Genomic DNA, 21,128 nt, shown 5'->3' with positions numbered 1-21,128 from the left:
AAAAATCAGCCTGAATTAGTCTAAAGTACACTATCCATAGCAGCTATTAAAATAGGGAAAATGAATATTGCCAGACTAGACAATACCTGCTTCTGAAAGTGCAACGAATGAATTACCAAATATATAAAATGTAAAAAAGTTATCACTCTTTTTTTATACAATTTACCTCTGAAGTTCAGGAAGTGAAAATGACCAAGTGGAGCTAGCACTTTTTTGAAAGGTGCATATCTGGAGTAAGGCCAAGCTGTATACTCTATAACCCATATTACACCCATCAATCATACAACAAAATAAAGGGAATTAAAGGTTCTTTGAATTATACCTAAGATATACAAGATCTTTTTTTTTAGAAAGCCAGTATAACCAGTGAGGAAAGCCAGAGAAATTCTTTTTCTTTAAAATTCTAATCCTATGCAAAATGCGAAACTGTAGAGCGCCACCATAGACATCAGGTTTTCACCAAAAGACTTTATATGCTGTCTATTTGGTCCTAAATAAAAATGGTGCTGACCTTAGGTCTAATATGGCTGCCACAGTGATCAGCTGGAAAATTTTATTATCACTACCTCTCCTGAATGAATGGTCATATCATCATGGGATTTTCACTGAAAGATTTCTGCTGCTGATCTGATGTTCAACATGTGACCATCTTAAATGGAAAGTCATGTGACCATCTTAATTGGAAAGTCATGTGACCATCTTAAATGAAAGGTGATTAGGTTTTCACCAATAGATTTCTTATGAATGAAAATGGTGCCAGTTGTACATCAAATATGGCTGCCACGACAACTGTCCTGAAAATTTTGTTGTCACTACCCCGTTTGAACTGATCATTATGACATAGGCTTTTTCACCAAAAGACATCTGATGCTTTTTACTTTGTCCTAGATTAAAATGGTGCCAAGCTGACATCTGTTATGTTCACCACAGCAGCTAATTTAAAAACCTTGTTGTCACTGAAGAGTATCAGAGAATCAGAGATAGTTTCTGTACTCAGCAGTTAATTATTTGCTTACCACTGACATGTATATCTGCTGTACACATGTGCCTTGCCATGATTGATAAATCTGCTGTACACATGTGCCTTGCCATGATTGATAAATCTGCTGTACACATGTGCCTTGCCATGGTTGATATATCTGCTGTACACATGTGCCTTGCCATGATTGATAAATCTGATGTACACATGTGCCTTGCCATGATTGATAAATGTGCTGTACACATGTGCCTTGCCATGATTGATAAATCTGCTGTACACATGTGCCTTGCCATGATTGATAAATCTGCTTGTAAACAAGGACTTCTGTCTTCTATAGCAGATATATCCATTTGCTGATTATGTTCTCTAGTCCTTAGTGACAGATGCACTGTATGTACATGATATATTCGGCTAGATTGATCAAAAAAGGGATGTAAAAGGACATTTAACCAATCAAAATAGTGTTAACAAATGATGGCCCTTAATAAATCCATGTATTTTCTCCCATTTCATACCACATGTTAATTAATATATGCATTTGTAGTTGACAATCAAAACAATGGTTTTTGTTTACACTAGCAATTCAGGATCCAAATTTTCAGGTTTTCCCAAGAACCAGCTTGACATTGTTTGAATTAAGAAATGTTTGTGGCGATATTGAAGTGTCTTCTTTGTAAAATTTGTCTGAAATTGAGACAGAATCCAGTGATGAAGACAGTTAAGTGTGGAAAAGAGAGTCATGTGCTCTGAAAGTTACTGAGTTTACTGAAGGTGTTGGTCTAATGGGTATGCAGCAAGATGTACGGAAGAAAAGACCGATTCACTCTGGTATTCCACGACAATAGATGAAATGCTGGCTTTTCCAGGGATACATTTTGATCATGTCAGTTCTGGCAGTTCTGACTTAAACCGTAGCTTGGCAATTTAGTGCGTTTTGAAACGTTGTCCAAGTATTTTCATGTGAATGACACCAGGCAGAATCCACCAAGATGCCAACCTGGACATGACAAATTGTGTGACATATGACCTGGTCACTGTCGAAAAGTGCATGAAGCCATGCAGCATCTCTTTCATCAATGAAGTATGTTTTTGCAATGTGATGTGGACATTTTTATTCACCATTAAAGTAATATTGTTATTACTAACAGAGTGATGATGTGGACTTCAAAATTTAGACAAAAATTGTACTGATTAATTACCTTTATCTTACTGAAAGATTTCTAGGATTAATTTGTGACAAGTTTTCATGAGAAACTGCAGGCCGAAGTACATGTTCTAGAATGTGAAGTAAACAAATTGTTCCAGGTATTTTGTTGTCCAATTTTAGTAAAATAATTATAACTTTTAACTACCAAATTTAGACCAAACTACAAAATTATCTTTTTTTCATTCACATACTAGCATTTCGTTGATCTTCATGAACAAAAGATTCACTGAACATCGTGGTAATTTTTTTTTCTTTCTCTTTCAAGTCTTATTTCAAAATACAATTGTGAACATGTACATTGGTAAATGATAATAAAACATATATCACTGTGTTGCACATTTTATTAGCTCCGTTTTACCAGAATGTATTTAGAATTGCTTCTCAGTTGAAATTGGCAAGCAGGATAAAATAGGTTCAATACCTTTAAGAACTTAAGAAATAATAGAATATTGTGACTAGTAAACAATTTAAAATTATGATATGTATATATCTGTCAAAAAACATGGTACAAAATACTTACAGATACATTTTATTGTTTATAAACAGTTTTTTTGTGTTTTTCATGAATTTGAATGCTATGTCATTAGGATGAAAGTAGTTACAGCCTTTTTATATGCATGGTTTTAGTCTATAAATCAAACTATAATGTGGAAAATAACAAACAATTAGCCCATATCCTCAAATCATCAGCTAAAAAGTTATAATTGGCTGCAGCAGCCCCAGGCTGTGGCATTCAACCCTCAAATCAGCTGTGACCCAAGTGCAAGGCAGAGCAGTGAGCTGCACTAGTAGTTAAAGAGTTAAAACAAGAATTAGACTTATCTTAAATTCCTGGAATTTCTGCTTGCCCTGAAGAGCATGAGTCCCACCTGGGGACTCTTATTTACAAATGCAGTGGCTGGTTACTAAGTATACTTGAATTCTTATTGAAACTATTGTGGCAAGAGTATAGATCTTTATTGGTCCAATGGATTGCGCAACATATATTTTTGAGAGCTATATTTGAATCAGAACAGGGAAGAAAAGAAAACTAGAATATATTTCTTAAGTAGAGATCACTTTTGGAGTCATCTCTGATTATAACAATTCATGTTTGGGTTGGCACTGGGACATGTTAATATGAGTTTTAGAGTTGAGACTGCATCACTGAAGTTATATTAGGTTACTCTTAGACTGGAATTTCCATGTTTCAGTGCCAATGTTAACATTGATCATTGTTCTCACCACTTCATGCATGATTCCAAACCTGCAATGATTTCTCTAATATAAAAAGTATGAAGTCGTATTATGCATTGTGTTCGCAAAGTATTTGTCAGCAAAAGAAAGTTGGGATTGCAGAAATCCACAAGACTTAATTGTCATATAGGTGAGAGTATTGTGTTTCACATTTGCTTTTGTGTTTGTTTTATATACTTTATCTCAGTGAATTTGTACAGTTGCCAAAGAATTAACTTAATCTGCCCAATTCTTATAGGTTAAAGTAATCATTGCCTATATGAAGTGTCGATTTTTGTTCCAAACTGTTCAGTAACTGAATATGTTCATTTTTTCTCTTGTTAACTTTATATCGTCAGAATCTTGCTGTAATTATAGGTTACTGCATTTGTATGGGAAAATATGAACAAGTTTTTCAGATGTAATACTGCACAACCTTGGGAGTGCAGTATATCCATCTGACAAAACGAGTTCATATTTTCCCATACAAACGCAGTAACCTTATTATATGCTCATTTTCTTATTCTACCTAAGGCTTAATTATATAAACAAAATACACTACAAGAAACAAATTAAATGAATGTATGCCATATTCCAAACTAAATACACAAGCACAGATTCGTCATTACACAACAACATTATTAATTTGCACATAACTCTGCCCAGATAAATTTGAACTTGTCACATGCTAGACATAAGTTTCGAAAGAAAATGGCGTTTTTGTCTACTTAAAATTTAAGTTGTGAGTGAATGCGCATTGCAACAAATTTTCCATTTGATTTGGAATGAATAGATTTTGGTAATTTTGTTGATTCTACAAAATTTTGTGATTATGGACTGGATTCATCAGTGCAAATTGTACATGAAATCCATCGGACTTAAGCAACGTGGGAGAAGTGTGTTGACATCTGCAAGTATGTTTGTTCTGTCATTGACCATTTGAAATCATAATGTGGGAAAAATATGAAGTCTTTCAATTGCAGTTATCAAAAGATGCTATTGAATTGAATGTTTATTTCATTTTGAGTGCAGTAAAGAGGATGTAATTGCACTTGGAATATAGTCGAAATAACAGTACAATTTCGAGATGTGTAATCAAGCTTGAGAACTCATGACATGGCTCATGTAATTCGGATTTGCAGAACTAAGTAAGTACATTTTGAGCAAATTCAGGATGTAAAACTGTAAGTATATTTTTTTCCATTCTTATTACCAGCTAAAGAAAAGTTTATGCATTGTCACTTGCATGTTATTTGTAAGGACCTTGTCTGGTGTCTACTGTATAGCTAGCCTACATTTGAAACATTGTATCCAAAAAGTTAACGCAGAATGTGCCAAAGCAGCTGGTATGTGGCAGTCCATAAAACATCTGCTTTAGTTAATTCAGAAAACGTAAAGAGCCTACTATGCGAGTGTACATGATTTGTTTACAAATCAAAAGTGCTGGCGTCTGCGACCATTGTTTGTTTACAATAGAAAGTAGTTCCTTTATGCACGTGAATGCAATATGAAGGTGTGCAATATCATAAAATACTGAATGATTCTGACAATGTAAAGTTAATGGAGAAAAAAATTAGTATATAATATTTTTTTATACTGTACAGCTTCATACTGCACAAGTGTGTCTAAAAATAGTATTGAGTATTAGGAATTACTTTGTAAACAAATCATGTACACTCTTGTCATAGGTGCTTTAACTTTTGGTTGATTAGATTTATTTGTGAATGAACTAAATGAGCTCTTTTGTCCATTCAAAAGGAGAGATTTTAAAGTGCTCTCTAGGGTCTATAAAAATAGAATGGTTCAGGCTATGACGAGTGCTCTCTAGGGTCTATAAAAATAGAATGGTTCAGGCTATGATGAGTGCTCTCAAGGGTCTATAAAAATAGAAGGGTTCAGGCTATGATGAGTGCTCTCTAGGGTCTATAAAAATAGATTGGTTCAGGCTATGATGAGTGCTCTCTAGGGTCTATAAAAATAGAATGGTTAAGACTGTTGATTGCTCTCTAGGGTCTATAAAAATAGAATGGTTCAGACTATGTTGAGTGCTCTCTAGGGTCTATAATAATAGAATGGTTCAGGCTATGATGAGTACTCTCTAGGGTCTATAAAAATAGAATGGTTCAGGCTATGATGAGTGCTCTCTAGGGTCTACAAAAATAGATTGGTTCAGGCTATGACAAGTGCTCTCTAGGGTCTATACAAATAGAATGGTTCAGACTATGTTGAGTGCTCTCTAGGGTCTATAAAAATAGAATGGTTCAGGCTATGACAAGTGCTCTCTAGGGTCTATACAAATAGAATGGTTCAGGCTGTGATGAGCTCTCTCTAGGGTCTATAAAAATAGAATGGTTCAGACTATGATGAGTGCACTCTAGGATCTATAAAAACAGCATAGAAAGCATACTGAGGCAAAGGGCTGTTTCATATCTATCATAGATGTACCATGTTATAAGTCAAAACACTAAACTCAAGAAAAAAAGTGCAACTAAAGGTTTTGGCAAGAAACTAGGGACAGCAGAGCCAAAGACAAGACAATGAAAAAGTATTATTTCTGTTCATTGAATGGTCTGTCTCACAACACTGCTCAAATCACGTGTACTTAGTATGGATTGACTAGACTTTATAAAAAAAATTCAGTCCATCACAAGCAGAAAAGCAACATTGAGTTGGATCAACAGAAAAACAAACTCCATTCATTCCATACCAACAGGAAACGTTGTTTCGAGGTACATTCATTCACAGCATCGCTCTAAATTTCAATTTTAAGTAGACCAAAACAAATATTTTTAAAAACTAAAGTTGAGTGCAAAACGAAGTTCAGAGGTTGCTGGGCAGTGCTGTGTTTGCATTAATATTGCTACTGTGTATTGATGAATCTACAGTTGTGTGTTTATTTTTGGAATATAGCATAAATTCAGTTGCCTTGCTTTTTGTAATGTATTTTCCTTATTATTAAGCCTCAGGTAGAAAAACAAAATGAGTATATAATAAAAAGGTTACTGCATTTGTATGGGAAAATATTAACTTGGTGTTTTTTGTGTGACTAATACTGCATACACATGTTTGTGCCATATTAGTAAAAAAAAACTTGTTCCTATTTTCCCATATAAGTGCATTAATCTGTAAACATTGTTGTTGATTTTAGTAAGTTCTCTAGTAGATAATGACTGCATCGGTTCTATGACCAAACTTAGTATTGAAACATATAGTAGATGTAACCACTATTACACTGTTCTGTTTACCCTGTTGCTACAAGATGGCATTATATTTCCAGATTGATCGTGTTGAGCTAACTGTTAAAGCTGAGGACCAGGGAACACCACCTCTGGCAGCCACAGTCAAAGTGACTATAACCATTACTCATCGGCAGAATAACCCACCTACCTGGGACAGCGACCAGTATGAAAGAGAATATTTGGTCAATGAGACAGCTCCTATTGGGCACATAATCGCCATGATGAGTGCATCATCAAACATGCCAGCCCCGTATGATGGAGTAACATTTTCATTGATTGATCCTCAGGGGTATCCAGTCCAGGTGTTTGATGTTTTCCGAATTGATCAAACAGGAAATACAGTCTACTTAAGGCTGAAAGGATCCCTGGATTTCAATGTGAAAAACAAATATGAATTGAGGCTGAGAGTTACGGTGGGTCCAGTTTTTGTTGGGATATTTTAGTTCATATAGTGAGAGGTATAAACAAGATGTATTGTACTAAAGATGTAGCAGTTTCCTTTCTAGACATAAAAAGATTTGAAGTGACATTAGTTTACTTAACAGTTTATTCTGTAGAAAATGGGATATGATCAGTTTATACTATGGAAGATGGGATATGATCAGTTATACTGTGGAAGATATTGTTAAATTGAAACTAGAAAATTTATGAGAATGTATGGACAATTAGCTTTATAAGCCACTGCTTTAGAATTAATTAGATTGTCTAAACAGGATTTTACAGGGGTGCTCATTTCAAAGAAAACCAGTAGAATGAAATATATTTTATACCAGCACCTTGGAAATCCTCAAATTTGTTCTGCAAATTTTTGTCTAAATGCACGTATCTAGTGTCAGCAAGGTATTTGATCCGATACTGCCAACATTATATGCTTACCTATCATGGAGTCTGATATATGTAATTAGTTGATTATTATTATATGGGTCCATGCAATTTATTTGTTAAATATATGCCAGTTTGCTTATATGGTCTCTAAACTAGATTAATTGCTTTTTAAATTTATTTATAAGGAGTAAAAGTGCATTCTTCAAATCTTGTTTTTTTTTTTCACAGAACCAAGGTCAGACTCCTCTCTCAGTTGAGATCCGACCAGTGGTAGTGGTGATTGACATGAATAATGAGCCCCCACAGTTTGAGGGTCTGGAACCGACGCTGAGTAACTCATACCGTGGCAGTGTGCCTGAAGAGGAAGAACCCCCAAAAACTGTTATTACTGTAAAAGCAGTTGACAGGGACCACCTCCCACCCAACAATGAGGTATACTTTCTTGCATGGTTGACTATTTGCTAAAAATTTGGCAATGGTAAGACATAGCAGTCACAGTATAATGGCAGTAGAACTTAACTTTGTGTCAATCATGTATTTGTTATATTGGTCAGCAAAGTTTACGTTTTTAAACTGGATGTGTATTTCATTTCCAGGTTCACAACATTGGGTTGTTCTTAAGACTTTATCAGTTAGTGTTACCTGCTTCATCAAGTCAACATTTATTAAATATTTTTGTAGGTAAATCTAATTTGTGTCCAACTTTATTCATCAGTCTGTTAGAACAGATGTGTTCTTAATATTTACCTGACTGTGAATTACTTAACCAGCAGTACTGCAGTTAATCAAGTTGTTAGGTTCACTGACCAGAAGATTTTATGAGATGGTCTTTCATCTGTCCATTTATTATTGCTGCTCCTCCTTAACTATTTTGAGAATTGCCAGTAAACTTTACACACACATTTATCCATTACTAGTTGGTCCTAAATCAGAATGGTACAATTTGTACATTTAATATGGTCACCATGGTTACCATCTTGAAAATTATTTTATTGCTGCTCCTTCTGAATGGATTGACTTGAGTTTTCATCAAAGACTTTGTGTAATATTTAGTTGGACCTAAATATTAATGGTTTCAATTTTATATACAATGTGGCAACCATGACAGCCATCTTGAAAATATTTTTATTGCTTCTATTGAATGGATTGTGGGGGAATATAATTTTCTATTGGTTTTGAAAACAGGAGATGTTTGATGCTATCTGAACTTGTTGAAATGCCTTTAATCTTTATTGTTTTACATCAAGTCTTTCAAAAATTGTGGATTATAGCAACTGAAATATCCATGTCGTTTGGTAGTCCATAAAAAAAATTGACTTACAGTATGTATGTTATGTGAATTATTGTAAGATTTAGCAGTGTCACACCTAGGATTCTATGGACAGGGGAAGCCATGTGCTTTATTTTGAAAGATACATACAAATTTAAATCAACATGAGAAATTAGTAGTGATAAAGAACTATATATTCTTATTTGCTTTTACAGTTTTGCATCTTAACTTTGTCATCTGCATTGTACTATCATTTCCTTAAGACTCTTACATTATTGTGATAAATGTTCTTTTCAAGCGCTTTAGTGACCAATGCAAAGATTAACATGTTTGAATATCTGGTTCATCTGAAATGAGCAGTGCTATGGAATTTTCCATTCTAGATCATTCTCTCTCACCAGCATTTATTGTAAAAAAATGAAATAATTCAGAATTATAAATTAAGAATATATTGATTAAATGACAATAAATTTAGTTCCATGTGTCATTAATTGCAGCCTCAAAATAATTTAAATCTTCCCTAGTGTAGATGTGCCTTTGACCTTGAAAATACATGTCACTAGTCGCCAACAAAGGCTTTGCAGTATAATTTTTCGGACTTGTACAAATTTTTAATTATTTATTAGCTAAATATATTGTTTAAAATGGATCATAATTGCCATCTTAGTTTTAATTGCCTTTAGCCAGTCTTGTCATTACTTGTACATGTTGATTTTGTTTACCTGATAAAAAAATATGTCTAGAGTGTGCTCAGGAATCAAGAGTTGTTGGACATGAGACAAAAAGTTATGGGAAACCTATGATCTCTCAATCAGTGTGTAACTCCAATTTGTTTATGCAAGGAAAATGAAGCTGGTTTCATTGTAAATAATAATCTATTAAAGGCATTGTCTTTTATGGAAGTTGGTCATCATTGTGCATATAAATACATAGTTAAATTGTTAACACTGAAATTATGACTTGCTTGCTAAAGTAGTATTCTGTGTAAACACCATTGCAGGTTTCATACAGCCTTTTGGAAGACAAAAATGGGGCCTATAGACATTTTGCTATCGATTCCCAAACTGGTGTTATCACTACCTCTAGCAAATTTGATCGTGAGAACCAGAGTGTATACTACATCAAAGTTATGGCCGTTGATGGGAAGAACTCTGATGCACCGGGACATATGCCACCAAATACTCCCAATAGCGGTAAGGAATAATATACATTGAAAGTGTCTTAAACATTTAATGAAATTAAAATAGCAGTGAATTTCTGTGTCACAGTACATTGGGTCTTTCTAGAATTTACCTGGCCAGAATCCAAGAGATATTGTTCTGAGTACTGTAATAGTACTAACTGTTCTGATGAGGCTTGACCACACGTCTGAGTTTATTAGGTCAGTAATTACAACATTTATTGTTCTGGGTACTGTAATAGTACTAACTGTTCTGATGACCACATGTCTGAGTTTATTAGGTTAGTAATTACAACATTTATTGTTCTGGGTACTGTAATAGTACTAACTGTTCTGATGACCACATGTCTGAGTTTATTAGGTTAGTAATTACATTTATTGTTCTGGGTACTGTAATAGTACTAACTGTTCTGATGAGGCTTGACCACACGTCTGAGTTTATTAGGTCAGTAATTACAACATTTATTGTTCTGGGTACTGTAATAGTACTAACTGTTCTGATGACCACACGTCTGAGTTTATTAGGTCAGTAATTACAACATTTATTGTTCTGGGTACTGTAATAGTACTAACTGTTCTGATGACCACATGTCTGAGTTTATTAGGTTAGTAATTACATTTATTGTTCTGGGTACTGTAATAGTACTAACTGTTTTGATGAGGCTTGACCACACGTCTGAGTTTATTAGGTCAGTAATTACAACATTTATTGTTCTGGGTACTGTAATAGTACTAACTGTTCTGATGACCACATGTCTGAGTTTATTAGGTTAGTAATTACATTTATTGTTCTGGGTACTGTAATAGTACTAACTGTTCTGATGAGGCTTGACCACACGTCTGAGTTTATTAGGTCAGTAATTACAACATTTATTGTTCTGAGTACTGTAATAGTACTAACTGTTCTGATGAGGCTTGACCACATGTCTGAGTTTATTAGGTCAGTAATTACAACATTTATTGTTCTGGGTACTGTAATAGTACTAACTGTTCTGATGAGGCTTGACCATACGTCTGAGTTTATTAGGTCAGTAATTACAACATTTATTGTTCTGGGTACTGTAATAGTACTAACTGTTCTGACGAGGCTTGACCACACGTCTGAGTTTATTAGGTCAGTAATTACAACATTTATTGTTCTGGGTACTGTAATAGTACTAACTGTTCTGATGAGGCTTGACCACACGTCTGAGTTTATTAGGTCAGTAATTACAACATTTATTGTTCTGGGTACTGTAATAGTACTAACTGTTCTGATGAGGCTTGACCACACGTCTGAGTTTATTAGGTCAGTAATTACAACATTTATTGTTCTGGGTACTGTAATAGTACTAACTGTTCTGATGAGGCTTGACCATACGTCTGAGTTTATTAGGTCAGTAATTACAACATTTATTGTTCTGAGTACTGTAATAGTACTAACTGTTCTGATGAGGCTTGACCACACGTCTGAGTTTATTAGGTCAGTAATTACAACATTTATTGTTCTGGGTACTGTAATAGTACTACCTGTTCTGATGAGGCTTGAACATACGTCTGAGTTTATTAGGTCAGTAATTACAACATTTATTGTTCTGGGTACTGTAATAGTACTAACTGTTCTGATGAGGCTTGACCACACGTCTGAGTTTATTAGGTCAGTAATTACAACATTTATTGTTCTGGGTACTGTAATAGTACTAACTGTTCTGATGAGGCTTGACCACACGTCTGAGTTTATTAGGTCAGTAATTACAACATTTATTGTTCTGAGTACTGTAATAGTACTAACTGTTCTGATGAGGCTTGACCACACGTCTGAGTTTATTAGGTCAGTAATTACAACATTTATTGTTCTGGGTACTGTAATAGTACTAACTGTTCTGATGAGGCTTGACCATACGTCTGAGTTTATTAGGTCAGTAATTACAACATTTATTGTTCTGGGTACTGTAATAGCACTGTCTGTACAGATGAGGCTTGACTGAGGATGTCAAAGTTGTCCCATGACCTACATGCATTTTGGGGTTGTTGAGTTCACATTTTTCGGCAGTATTTTAAAAAGATCTTCCCCTAAGAAGAATTAATTTTTGCAGTGCAACTCACATAATAAAATACTACAAGTTAGACTTAGTTTTGTGAGCTATTGTTCCACTCAACACCATTACCGCTAAATAAGTGGCTCTGCTATCTAGTGATTTACTGTCCAGTTCCAGATAATTGGCCCGAGTACTTTGTTTATTTTCATGATATGCTAAGCTCTTACATGTCTTGGTTGTAATTTCAGATAAGTAAAATTTTTCATAATGTGCAACGTGTTTATGAAAAATGGAAAATAGTGCATGATTATTGGAGCTCTTCATTTGTCAAATCTTCAGTTCTGAAAGAACATAGTTTTGCACCTTGTCAAGCTCTTCAGTTTAGGAACACTATTACATTGAAATGTTGCATTTACCAAGGATATGGGACCACCATTACACTGAAATGTTCCATTTACCAAGCATAAGGGAACACTATTAAATTGAAATGTTCCATTTACCAAGGATATGGGAACATTATTACATTGAAATGTTCCATTTACCAAGGATATGGGATCACTGTTACATTGAAATGTTGCATTTACAAAGGATATGGGAACACTATTACATTGAAATGTTCCATTTACTAAGCATAGGGGAACACAATTACATTAACTTGTTGCATTTACCAAGGATATGGGAACAATGTTACATTGAAATAATTCATCTACCAAGGATGTGGGAACCCTATTCCACTGAAATGTTGCATTTAACAAGGATTTGGGATCACTGTTAAATTAAAATTTTGCATTTACCAAGGATATGGGAACACTGTTACATTGAAATGTTCCATCTACCAAGGATGTGGGAACACTGTTACATTGAAATGTTGCATTTAACAAGGATTTGGGATCACTGTTAAATTAAAATTTTGCATTTACCAAGGATATGGGATCACTGTTTCATTAAAATGTTCCATCTACCAAGGATGTCAGAACACTATTCCATTAAAATGTTGCAAATATAAAAGGATTTGGGATCACTGTTACACTGAAATGTTGCATTTACTAAGGATATGGGATCACTGTTAAATTAAAATGTTGCATTTACTAAGGATATGGGATCACTGTTACATTAAAATGTTGCATTTACCAAGGATATGGGAACACTATTACATTGAAATGTTGCATTTACCAAGGATATGGGAACACTATTACATTGAAATGTTGCATTTACCAAGGATATGGGATCACTGTTTCACTGAAATGTTCTATTTATCAGTTATATGGGAACACACTAGCTGCACAATTAATTATACATACAAATGCAGAACTTAGGTTTATAGCACTACAAAGTTCATTTTGTGTAGCTCCTGATGTGTGTGATTTATTTATATGAAAAACAGCTGTTTTATGGATTTATTTTATTTCATGGACAATGTTTTTTTAATGAGAAGTCAAGCATTTGATGGAATATTAAAATTTCTTATTGAACCAATGCAGGCAAGAATGATTTTTGGTCCTCATATCATCTGTCTATAACAGTTTATTAATACACAGGTCCAGCCTTGTTTTTCACTAATTCTAGTACTTTGTCTCCAATGATTAAGTTTGAAATTAAGTAGAAGATACACTGTGAAAGGGTTTAAGCCTCAATAGGCATGTGTCACAAGAATCCTCAATAGGCATGTGTTATAAGAAGTCTCAATAGACATGTGTTAGAAGAAGCCTCAATAGGCATGTGTTATAAGAAGCCTCAATAGGCATGTGTCACAAGAATCCTCAATAGGCATGTGTTATAAGAAGTCTCAATAGACATGTGTTAGAAGAAGCCTCAATAGGCATGTGTTATAAGAAGTCTCAATAGGCATGTGTTATAAGAAGCCTCAATAGGCATGTGTTATAAGAAGCCTCAATAGGTATGTGTTATAAGAAGCCTCAATAGGCATGTGTTACAAGCATCCTCAATAGGCATGTGTTACAAGAAGTCTCAATAGGCATGTGTTACAAGAAGCCTCAATAGGCATGTGTTACAAGAAGCCTCAATAGGCATGTGTTATAAGAAGCCTCAATAGGCATGTGTTATAAGAAGCCTCAATAGGCATGTGTTACAAGAAGCCTCAATAGGCATGTGTTACCAGAAGCCTTAATAGGCATGTGTTACAAGAAGCCTCAATAGGCATGTGTTACAAGAAGCCTCAATAGGCATGTGTTATAAGAAGCCTCAATGGGCATGTGTTATAAGAAGCCTCAATAGGCATGTATTACAAGAAGCCTCAATAGGCATGTTATACAAGAAGCCTCAATAGGCCTGTTACAAGAAGCCATAATACACCTTTGGCACAGCAAGCCTAAATAATCTATGGCACAGCATTTATTTAAATTGATGGGTTACCTCTTGTTACAGCGACGGTTCAGGTTCAAGTAATCATATCAGACAAGAACGACAATGAGCCGTACTTCATTAAGCCACTGTGGGAAATCTCAATACCTGAACAGCGACCTGATGACACCAGATCCATCCTAACTGTTGTTGCCAAGGATGATGATGAAGGTACAAAAATGTGTCAGATTATAATCTTTTGCATAATCAAGTTTTTTAACAATTTAGTAAGTATAGTTTAATCATCACATACATTGACAAATTTAGCATCGAGTTATTTCAGCTAGAGTTGTACAGAATTTTACTGTGAAAAATAATTTTTCAAATTACGTACCAAATTCATTTTTCAACATGTAAATAAGTACAAGGGTTACTGAGGGTAGACTTCATCTTGTACATTTGCAAATATTCAGGTTGAAAGGTAAAAAGAAAAAGTGAAGAGCATAAATTAGTTCTTTACTAAATTTACTTAATCTTTCAATATATTGAATTTATTTGTTAATTATCAGTTGAATGAGGCGATATTGTCCCATGAATATTGTCAGGAATTACTTGTTAAATTTGACAAGACTTCTGAAAATTTTAGTTTTTTTTTATAAATTCAGTTGTAATAGTCTTTTTATTTAAAGTATCTGTGAATTGAGTTCTCACAACTCTATTGACTTCAGGCATTGTATGTGCAAAATCCAATATAGTTCGCTTTATCAATGCATATGTATAATTTATACTAGAGTTTCAATGTAATGAAATGTATCAATGCCCATCTTTGATTTATAGTTGGGGTGAATGTAATGACAAGTATCAATGCCCATCTTTGATTTCTACTAGGGGTGAATGTAATGAAATGTATCAATGCCCATCTTTGATTCCTACTAGGGGTGAATGTAATGACAAGTATTAATGCCCGTCTTTGATTTCTACTAGGGGTGAATGTAATGAAATGCATCAATGCCCATCTTTGATTTCTACTAGGGGTGAATGTAATGACAAGTATTAATGCCCATCTTTGATTTCTACTAGGGGTGAATGTAATGAAATGTATCAATGCCCATCTTTGATTTCTACTAGGGGTGAATGTAATGAAATGTATCAATGCCCATCTTTGATTTCTACTAGGGGTGAATGTAATGAAATGTATCAATCCCCATCTTTGATTTCTACTAGGGGTGAATGTAATGAAATGTATCAATGTCCATCTTTGATTTCTACTAGGGGTGAATGTAATGAAATGTACCAATGCCCATCTTTGATTTATAGTTGGGGTGAATGTAATGACAAGTATCAATGCCCATCTTTGATTTCTACTAGGGGTGAATGCAATGAAATGTACTAATGCCCATCTTTGATTTCTACTAGGGGTGAATGTAATGACAAGTATTAATGCCCATCTTTGATTTCTACTAGGGGTGAATGTAATGAAATGTATCAATGCCCATCTTTGATTTCTACTAGGGGTGAATGTAATGAAATGTATCAATGCCCATCTTTGATTTCTACTAGGGGTGAATGTAATGAAATGTATCAATCCCCATCTTTGATTTCTACTAGGGGTGAATGTAATGAAATGTATCAATGTCCATCTTTGATTTCTACTAGGGGTGAATGTAATGAAATGTACCAATGCCCATCTTTGATTTATAGTTGGGGTGAATGTAATGACAAGTATCAATGCCCATCTTTGATTTCTACTAGGGGTGAATGCAATGAAATGTACTAATGCCCATCTTTGATTTCTACTAGGGGTGAATGTAATGAAATGTATCAATGCCCATCTTTGATTTCTACTAGGGGTGAATGTAATGAAATGTACCAATACCCATCTTTGATTTCTACTAGGGGTGAATGTAATGACAAGTATCAATGCCCATCTTTGATTCCTACTAGGGGTGAATGTAATGAAATGTATCAATGCCCATCTTTGATTTCTACTAGGGGTGAATGTAATGAAATGTACCAATACCCATCTTTGATTTCTACTAGGGGTTAATGTAAGGAAAGGTGCACTCTAGTATGTGCTTTGAAAAGATGCATTGTGTTTATTTTTCAATGTTAACATATGATTTTGTTTTCCCTGTCAGCTGATGTCCTGGCTTACTCAATTATAGCAGGAAATGTAGGAAATGTATTTGGTATCAAGCAGAAAACAGGAGATATCTATGTTGCCAAGGAACTGGATTACGAAAGTGAGCCTAAGGTATGGCATTTTTTTTTTTTACATTGTTTTAACGAGCTGTGGTGGCTCTGTGGTAGTGTTCTGGAATCGGATTTGGAGGGTTTTGAGTTTAAATCCTGCACAGACAAGCCTAGGTTGGTTATGATGTAATTTTTTTCATTGCACTCTCCACCTATTTTCTTGGCACAAAATAGTTTAACATCTGCTGATGTGCCATTGAACACCAATTAATTATTTAACATTATTTGTAGTATTAAGTAATATTCAGTCTTGACCAGTGTTTTGAGACTCATTGTATGTGATTGTAATTAAGGTATTTATAACTTTTTAGAATCAAAATGGGCAATTTTTATAATGATCAGTATCTATTCTATATGTTAACAGTTTTCAATTTGAAGTAACAAAACAAAACAAATTGTAATCAGGATAATTACTTCTTTCTAACTTCTTTCCAATTTCCCTTTTACTTTTTTTCTAAGGAGCTGTGGTGGTCACATTGTTAGAATGCTGCACTTGTAATTAAATGAGTATGTGTTAGAATTCTATCATGGATCGACCAGACTTATCTACCATGGTGTGTTTTGGGGCAAAGAACTTTGCTCCAATTGCATCGGCATTAAATAACCTACCTGTGTTGTTGTGCTATAAAGTACCAAACCAGACGGAACCAAATTGAACCCTGAGTTTTGAGTATGTGATAGACCCTGCTTTGTATGAGAAAACTTTCTACATTTATTCACTAGTTATATCATTACTCTTGTCTTGACAGACCTACACTCTGACAGTAATGGTGCGGGATGGTCTTTTCGAGAACATGACCAAAGTGGTGATTACTGTGACAGATGTGAATGATAATCCACCCAGATTTACCAAAGGGACTTATGAAGTGGATAACATTGTTGAGGAAGAACAACCACCACTACCAGAGGGCAAGTTTCTTGTACAGGTAGGACTAAATCCATGACTTTTGCTGAGCTTTTGTAAATGGAAAAATTGGACAGAATGATCAGTTTTCCATAAGCGGCAGTTCTTGTCAAATAAATCCATTTCCACCCTGGGAGATGGAAGTTTATTTTATACGAATTCGTTTTAGAAATTTTATGATGATGTACCATAACAAAAAATCATGGACCCATTTTGAGAGAATATGCTTTATATAACAAGTTTTGACCTATTTTTTTTTAAGGAGGGTATATTTTCTTATTCCATTTTAATCTATTTTAAGAACATTTTACAGAATTTTAAATTATTACCTTTCATCATTTATCATGTACATCACATTTATATTTATTTAAAAGGGTTATCTTCCTTAAGTTTGTGCAGTTCTAAAGTTTTAAAGTTTTTGAACTTTATTTTTAATTGGCATCATATTGCCATTAAATGCTAATATATGCATACCATCCTTGTCTTAAATGTAACTTCAACACTTTTGTTTAAAATTTTGTTGCAGTTTTTCTTGCTTTTGTTGGCTTGACATAACTGGCTTTGGCCTTTTTATTTGGTCATATGTTTTGAGTCTACGCAGGGCTTTTTCAGTGAACCCTGCATAGGTATTCGCATTTGCTTTCCCATGTGTTAACTTTGTTTGGACTGGTTGTAATTTCAGGCATTCTTTTGGAAGCTAAGCAGTGGTGATTGGATTCATCTTTTTTTAGGGTCAGAGTGCTAGCATGGAGCAGGGCTGGCACAAGCTTTAGATTTTAAACCACATAATTGATATATTATTACTTGTGTCCGCTTTCTTCCTAATTCACATATCTGAAGACTTTCCTATGATTTTTTTAAAGCTGATTTTAGGCATTCAAAACCAGTTTTAAATATTGCACTAGTGATTGGACTACAACTTTGTACAAGTTCTGAATCCTATAAAGCTATAAAAACAGATTTTTCAGTTTGCAGGTTTTTTAATTTTGCTAAAAAGTGCAGCTCACACCCACCCACCCCATTTAATGAGGTAGTCAGGGTCCTTAACTGCTGGCCACGTTATGTACCTGACAGTGGTATGGCATGTACCAAACACTGACCATGTTATGTACCAAACAGTGGTATGGCATGTACCAAATACTGACCACGTCATGTACCAAACAGTGGTATGGCATGTACCAAACACTGGCCACATTCATAGCTGCCAACCCTCACGAATTTGGTGTGAATTTCACGACTTTTTCAGCGATTCACGTATTCACACCGTAAGACAAAAATTCACAAATTTTCCAATCCTCAATTATTTTAAATCTTTAATAAAAAAAAAAAAACAATTTCCCGTTAAGCACTAGTCGTGATATTTGCAGTTGCCGAAACGGTCCGGTACCGCTGGTCACGATATTAGTAGATCTACAGCCGATTAGTACAGTTGGCCCAGTCTCAAGCATTTTAGCCTATTTTAATCTATATGTATAAGAGTAGTTTTACAAGTGCTTTTGAGAGAAACTGGGGCCTAACCAGAAATTTGCTCCGCGCATGCGTCAAAACACTGATTCGAGTTACCGTTCAGCATTGCATGTAAGATTTTGAAAATGTCTTCACCACCAAGGAAAAAGAAATGTATTACTCAAAAAGTGAAGTTTAATTTGGAATATATAAAAAATTGGCTGTGCATTCTGCCATTAAACATTGATATTCATTCATGCTTTTTTGCACTCAGTGTGCCATCGCAGAGACGATGTGAGGAAGAATGTCGGTTGCAAAAAGCATGTAGAAGTTGGGAAAATTAAGAATTCGCAGATTTCAGCTCTGGAATATTTTAAACCATTGGCGGAAGACCCGCAGGCTACCAACGCTTAAGCATTATTTGTGAATTTTCTTGTGTTGAACACACTCTACCTTTATCAGCTGGAGACCATGCTAACCATTTGTTCTGACATATGTTCCCGGACTCAAAAATCGCTTCCAAATTTTCCTGTGGAAGAACCAAAAATGCTGCAGCTCCTGTACATTCCTCACAGCAACAGTGACAGCGAAAGAGTATTTTCTTTAGTGAGGAAAAAAAAGACAGACTTTAAGGCCTCCTTAGCTGCAGAAAATTTGTCAGCAATTTTAGTCCCCAAGATCAACCAGCAGGCAAGAAGTCAGAACTGTTTAGAAAACAAATTTACAATCAAGCTGTTGAGGAAGTTCAAGTCTGCCACAGTATCATGTCTTGATAAATAAATACTTCTGCATATATTATTTATTTATGTTTTATTTTTATTTTGCAAACTTGATACAGTGTAGTATTGACGGTCGGAGTAGTCAGAGTATAGATGGGGTTATTGTCATGGTATTTTTCACGAATTCGTGTCCAAATTCACGACTTTTTATCCCTATTTTCACTAATTGTGAACCTGGAAGGTTGGCAGCTATGCACGTTATGTACCTGACAGTGGTATGACATGTACCTGACAGTGGTATGGCATGTACCAAACACTGACCACGTTATGTACCAAACAGTGGTATGGCATGTACCAAACACGGACCACATTATGTACCAAACAGTGGTATGGCATGTACCAAACACTGACCATGTTATGTACCAAACAGTGGTATGGCATGTACCAAACACTGACCATGTTATGTACCAAACAGTGGTATGGCATGTACCAAACACTGACCATGTTATGTACCAAACAGTGGTATGGCATGTACCAGACACTGACCACGTTATGTACCAAACAGTGGTATGGCATGTACCAAACACTGACCACGTTATGTACCAAACAGTGGTATGGCATGTACCAGACACTGACCACGTTATGTACCAAACAGTGGTATGGCATGTACCAAACACTGACCATGTTATGTACCAAACAGTGGTATGGCATGTACCAGACACTGACCACGTTATGTACCAAACAGTGGTATGGCAAAAATGATAAAAAATGTCGAGTTAACTTGTGTGTTTGGAGGGGTTGGGTGGAGTGGACAAAGTGTCAGACAAATTCGTGGCTTAGACATGATCGTTTTTTGTTGTTTTTTTTTTGTTGTTGTTTTTTATTTTAAGTAAAGTTATTTCTCAGCTGTATAATTTTCAAGGACTTAGTGTCTTGGGTTTTTAGCCACATCAGTCCTTTCCCAAATACAAATATGGCTTTGAAAACAGCATTTGGTGTTTTTGGTGGGTCTTCCTGGTTCTGTGAATAGTAGAATCTATCTACTTCCTGTTGATTGGGATCTAAATTTTCTATCTTGGCACCTGGGAAGAACTGTATATTAGTATCAGTCTCACACTCAACAGTGGCGTAGCCTCAGAAATTTTGATCTGGTACTGAACATTATCAAATGAGTTATAATGTCCCCATAACACAGTTTTGGTCTCTTCATCCATGAATCACTTAAAATCATAATCCTATTGACAAAATAAGCTTTACTTTTCCTGGACGTCTTCATTGCCAGATTAAATGTCTTAATTCACTCATAAATACTCATTTTTAAACCAGATTTCACTGGAAAGTGACACTTTAATGTTTGAATAGACCTTATTTGAACTCCAGCTACATTATGCAAATGAACATCTATATCTTCTGGGCTGTACTGCAATGGATGACAGAAAGCAGCAAGTTCAAATAACACGCCACCACTAATCCATTCTGTGATCTGTTTCCATGTGTCAATAAACAGTGGTCAACAGTAATCTGGCCTTCTGTAAAATCAGTGAGCTGTGTTTGCAGAGATAAAGTCACTGA

At 35.0% G+C, this 21,128-nt stretch overlaps 1 protein-coding gene across 1 annotated transcript in view; it reads left to right on the top strand.

Moving 5' to 3' along the window:
• Positions 1-21,128, top strand: part of LOC149787442 (neural-cadherin-like) — a 171,334-nt gene that overhangs the window by 78,746 nt on the left and 71,460 nt on the right. Inside the window, exons 10-15 of the mRNA XM_089978058.1 lie at positions 6,679-7,053; positions 7,694-7,897; positions 9,736-9,928; positions 14,319-14,465; positions 16,373-16,488; positions 17,237-17,413. Coding sequence (XP_089834184.1) covers positions 6,679-7,053; positions 7,694-7,897; positions 9,736-9,928; positions 14,319-14,465; positions 16,373-16,488; positions 17,237-17,413 — 1,212 coding nt within the window. The remainder of the gene's footprint in view (positions 1-6,678; positions 7,054-7,693; positions 7,898-9,735; positions 9,929-14,318; positions 14,466-16,372; positions 16,489-17,236; positions 17,414-21,128) is intronic.

The sequence above is a fragment of the Sinohyriopsis cumingii genome, chromosome 12 (genome assembly GCF_028554795.1).
Source record: "Sinohyriopsis cumingii isolate HCF-2022 chromosome 12, ASM2855479v2, whole genome shotgun sequence".
Taxonomy (NCBI): Eukaryota; Metazoa; Mollusca; class Bivalvia; order Unionida; family Unionidae; genus Sinohyriopsis; species Sinohyriopsis cumingii.
Note: the sequence above shows the minus strand (reverse complement) of the source record. Positions and strands in the feature narration are given on the sequence as shown.